We start from the raw sequence: 4552 nt of genomic DNA, 5'->3' as shown, positions 1-4552 counted from the left end.
GGAGTAGTTTGCTTTTATTGGCCAAGTGCTCGCTCACATTCTTCCAAAAAAAAAAATACAAACACAAAAGTGGTGGAAAAACAAAAACACCGTCGTCATGGTTACGAGTCCCTATGCACGCGTCACGGTCGCCACAGGAACCTTTCAGGGGTCCCGCTCCTTTTTGACCTTGATGTCGCCGGCCAAGATGGTGGCGATCTCGCCCTGCATGAAGGCCCAGGGCACGTTGGAGCCCACCAGGGGGCAGCGCTCGCCACTGGGACAGTACACCTCGCCGCTGGCGCCCTGCTGCTTGATGCTCTCCCGCGAGCACGGGAAGCAGAACTTGTGCGACGCCACTGACGGGCACTGCACAAAGTGCGTGTCCTCCAGACGCTCTTGACACAGCGTGCAGCACAGCGGCACGCCACTCGCCGCCGCCGCCACCGACGAGTCGGGGGTGCCGTGAGGCGGGGGGTCCGCCGAGTCGGCGCCGCCGGGCCCCTCCCTCTGGGCCGGCCTGTGGTGGGACGTGGAGGACGGCGACGGGGGGCTGCCGCTGTTACTCCGTGCGCCCGCCGTCGTGGAATGAACCTGAGCGCCGTCTCTGGGCGAGCCCACGGCGCCAGCGTGGTCTGCGGCGAGGATGAGCGCGGCCATCGGGGACGGAGAGTTCTGCGCCGCGGCGGCCTCGGGGGGTGCCGTGTGCGCGTCCGGGAAGCCGGGCATCTTGGCGACCTCGGAGGGCGCCGGCAGCCACGACTGACCCTCGGCGCCGTTCAGCTTGGGGGCGCAGCCTTCGCCATCGGGCTCGGGCGAGGCCTTCCTCTTCACACTGCGCAGGTGCTTCCCCCTGTCTGAGGCAGAAAGTAGGTCAAACGGGGCACTTCCTGCTGTCGTGACGTCATCCTACCTGTTTTGGACGAGGAGGCGGGGCCGTCACACGCCATCATCCGCTGCATGGTCACGTGCTCCTTCTTCAGCCTGCTGTCCAGCGCGTGCAGGGCCATGAGCTCGCGCACGCTCTTGCCCGCCATGTTTTTCTCCACGACCGCAGCTTGGCCGCCGTTGACCAGCTGCACCAGGCTCGGCGGCCGTCGCGGGTTGGGGCTCTGGCGGTTGGGCTCGGGCGTCTCGTCGCCTTTGGGGAAGCCGTTGGTCAGCCGCCCCGCCTGGTAGTCCGGGCCCGGGCGCGGCGGGTAGCGGTCCAGGCGCGAGGCAGGCTCCCCGGCCGAATGGTGGGGCTCCTTCCCGGGGAGAGGCGCCTTCCCCGGCTGCGAGGCTCGGCCCTCCCGGAGGCCGTGGGCCCGCTTGAGCTGGCGGGCGGCTTCGATAACGAACTCGACCCTGTCGGCCCCCTCGTAGTTGACACACCCGCGACACACCGCCTCGCTGAAGTCCCAGATGACGGCCCACGGCATGCGGGGCAGGTCGCACAGGTAGCACGACTGGCGCCGGGACGCGGCCCCGGCCGACATGTTGTTGCCGCGGGGACTCGGAACAAAGAGTCCGCGGTGGAGGACTTTAGTGTGGCGAGGAAAAGCAGCCTCCGCGGCGGCGGGACGCCATCGTGTTGCTTTCGTGGACGCGCGCACGACTCCTCGCTCGTGGCAATAAAGCCCGCTGACGTCACGGCTCGTGCGCGGTGCCTGTGTTTACTGGAGTGCCGCGCATGCGCACGAGGGGAGCTGACGCCAAAGATTGTTGTTGAGTAAAATGGCTCACTACTTTTCTTTTGTCGCCCTCTGGTGAAACAAAATGGAGTGGCGAGGTAAGGTTTAGAAGTAGGTTAGTGAGGGCTAAACAATACCTCTTTACAGGGATGACTTTTATTCGACGTGAGTCATGTGACTTGTACACGGCAAGAGTGCTCATGACGTCACAGTCAGCTTCCTGTTTTTACAGCAGTCTTCATCTTGACCTCTGATGAAAAGGAAGCGAGGAAAGGGTCAAGTGGACAAAAAATGTTCCCACGCTCCCATTGGCTGACTCTTATTGCTGGCCTCTGACCTATAGTGACCTACATATGTGACCTACAGTGACCTATAGTTGTGACCTATAGTGACCCATATGTGACCTATACATTTGACCTATAGTGACCTACATATGTGACCTATACATTTGACCTATAGTAACCTACATATGTGACCTATAGTGACCTACATATGTGGCCTATAGTGACCTACATATGTGACCTATACGTTTGACCTATAGTGACCTACATATATGACCTATACATTTGACCTATAGTGACCTACATATGTGACCTATACATATGACCCATAGTGACTTACATATGTGACCTATACATTTGACCTATAGTGAATTACATATGTGACCTACACTTTTGACCTATACTGACCTACATATGTGACCTATACATTTGACCTATAGTAACCTACATATGTGACCTATAGTGACCTACATATGTGGCCTATAGTGACCTACATATGTGACCTATACGTTTGACCTATAGTGACCTACATATATGACCTATACATTTGACCTATAGTGACCTACATATGTGACCTATACATATGACCCATAGTGACTTACATATGTGACCTATACATTTGACCTATAGTGAATTACATATGTGACCTACACTTTTGACCTATACTGACCTACATATGTGACCTATACATTTGACCAATTGTGACCTACATACTGTATGTGACCTATACATATGACCTATAGTGACCTACATATGTGGACTATACATTTGACCTATAGTGACCTATAGATGTGACCTATACACTTGACCTATAGTGACCTACGGGGCGGTATAGCTCGGTTGGTAGAGCGGCTGTGCCAGCAACTTGAGGGTTGCAGGTTCGATCCCCGCTTCTGCCATCCTAGTCACTGCCATTGTGTCCTTGGGCAAGACACTTTACCCACCTGCTCCCAGTGCCACCCACACTGGTTTTAATGTAACTTAGATATCGGGTTTCACAATGTAAAGCGCTTTGAGTCACTTGAGAAAAAGTGCTATATAAATGTAATTCACTTCACTTCACTACATATGTGACCTATACATTTGACCTATAGTGAATTACATATGTGACCTATACATTTGACCTATAGTGAATTACATATGTGACCTATACATTTGACCTATAGTGACCTACATATGTGACCTATAGTGACCTACATATGTGGCCTATACATTTGACCAATTGTGACCTACATACTGTATGTGACCTATACATTTTACCTATTGTGACCTATACATTTGACCTATAGTGACCTACTAATGTGACCAATACATTTGACCTATAATGACCTATAGTGACCTACATATGTGACCTATAGATGTGACCTATACATTTGACATATAGTGACCTACATATGCGACCTATACATTTGACCTATAGTGACCTATAGATGTGACCTATACATTTGACCTATAGTGACCTACATATGTGACCTATACATTTGACCTATAGTGACCTACATATGTGACCTATACATTTGACCTAGAGTGACCTATAGATGTGACATATACATTTGACCTATAGTGACCTACATATGTGACCTATACATTTGACCTATAGTGACCTACATATGTGACCTATACATTTGACCTAGAGTGACCTATAGATGTGACCAATACATTTGACCTATAGTGACCTACATATGTGACCTACACATTTAACCTATAGTGACCTGCATACGTGACCTATACATTTGACCTATTGTGACTAGGGCTGAAACGACGCGTCGACGTAGTCGACGTCATCGGTTACGTAAATACGTCGAGGACGTTTTTGTTCGTCGACGCGTCGCATATTTACGTCACACTACCGTCATGGCGGAGCGCAAAGCAGACGATGCGAGCGGTGCGAGCGAGGGGAAAAAAGCACGCCAAAAGTCGTCAAAAGTGTGAGAGTATTTCAATAAACGGCCTAAGAAGAAACGCTACTTTTACTCCGCTACTTTTATCTACATTCAGCTCGCTACTCGCTACTAATTTTTATCGATCTGTTAATGCACGCTTTGTTTGTTTTGGTCTGTCAGACAGACCTTCAAAGTGCCTGCCTTACTGGTGACGTTTCACTTCGTTCCACCAATCAGATGCAGTCACTGGTGACGTTGGACCAATCAAACAGAGCCAGGGGTCACATGACCTGACTGGCTCCAAGCTAACTTCGGGTGTTACCATTTAGTGGTCAATTGTACGGAATATGTACTGTACTGTGCAATCTACTAATAAAAGTTCCAATCAATCAATCAAAAGTGTGAAGGAAAAAAGACCCTTTTTTTATTTCAACCGTAAAGACTGACTGCACAGTTCCTGTCTTCACAATAAAAGTCCCGCTCCATCGCGCCTGCGCTTTCAAAACAAGAGTCTCCGAAAGCCAGCGCAAACAAGCTAGCAAGCCTCGGAATTTGCCGCCAATGTATTTCTTGTAAAGTGTGTGAAAACGAATATGGAAGCTGGACAAATAAGATACCAAAAACCAACCACTTTCATGTGGTATTAGACAGAAAGGAGGAACTTTTTTTCTCCTGCATTTGAAAACGTGGACGTTAAGCACTGCTGTCTGATTACAATCAATGCAAGTCATCAGAA

The 4552-nt window shown here is 50.7% G+C and overlaps 1 protein-coding gene across 1 annotated transcript; it reads right to left on the bottom strand.

The window, feature by feature from the left end:
* irf2bp2b (interferon regulatory factor 2 binding protein 2b) lies at positions 1-1604 on the bottom strand. The gene is made up of 2 exons (XM_061987734.2): positions 893-1604; positions 1-836 (listed from the first exon to the last, which is right to left on the bottom strand). The coding sequence occupies exons 1-2, from the start codon at positions 1455-1457 to the stop codon at positions 145-147; spliced, it is 1257 nt and encodes a 418-aa protein (XP_061843718.2). The 5' UTR covers positions 1458-1604; the 3' UTR covers positions 1-144.
* Positions 1605-4552: the final 2948 nt, after the last annotated feature.

Source organism: Nerophis lumbriciformis, linkage group LG27, assembly GCF_033978685.3.
Source record: "Nerophis lumbriciformis linkage group LG27, RoL_Nlum_v2.1, whole genome shotgun sequence".
NCBI lineage: Eukaryota > Metazoa > Chordata > Actinopteri > Syngnathiformes > Syngnathidae > Nerophis > Nerophis lumbriciformis.
This window is presented reverse-complemented; position numbering and strand designations above follow the sequence as displayed.

Coding starts and splice junctions, on each gene's coding strand:
- irf2bp2b (XM_061987734.2), bottom strand. CDS start 1,457: ATGTCGGCCGGGGCCGCGTCCCGGCGCCAGTCGTGCTACCTGTGCGAC. Junction 837..892: donor CGCCTCCTCGTCCAAAACAG/GTAGGATGACGT, acceptor TTTCTGCCTCAG/ACAGGGGGAAGCACCTGCGC.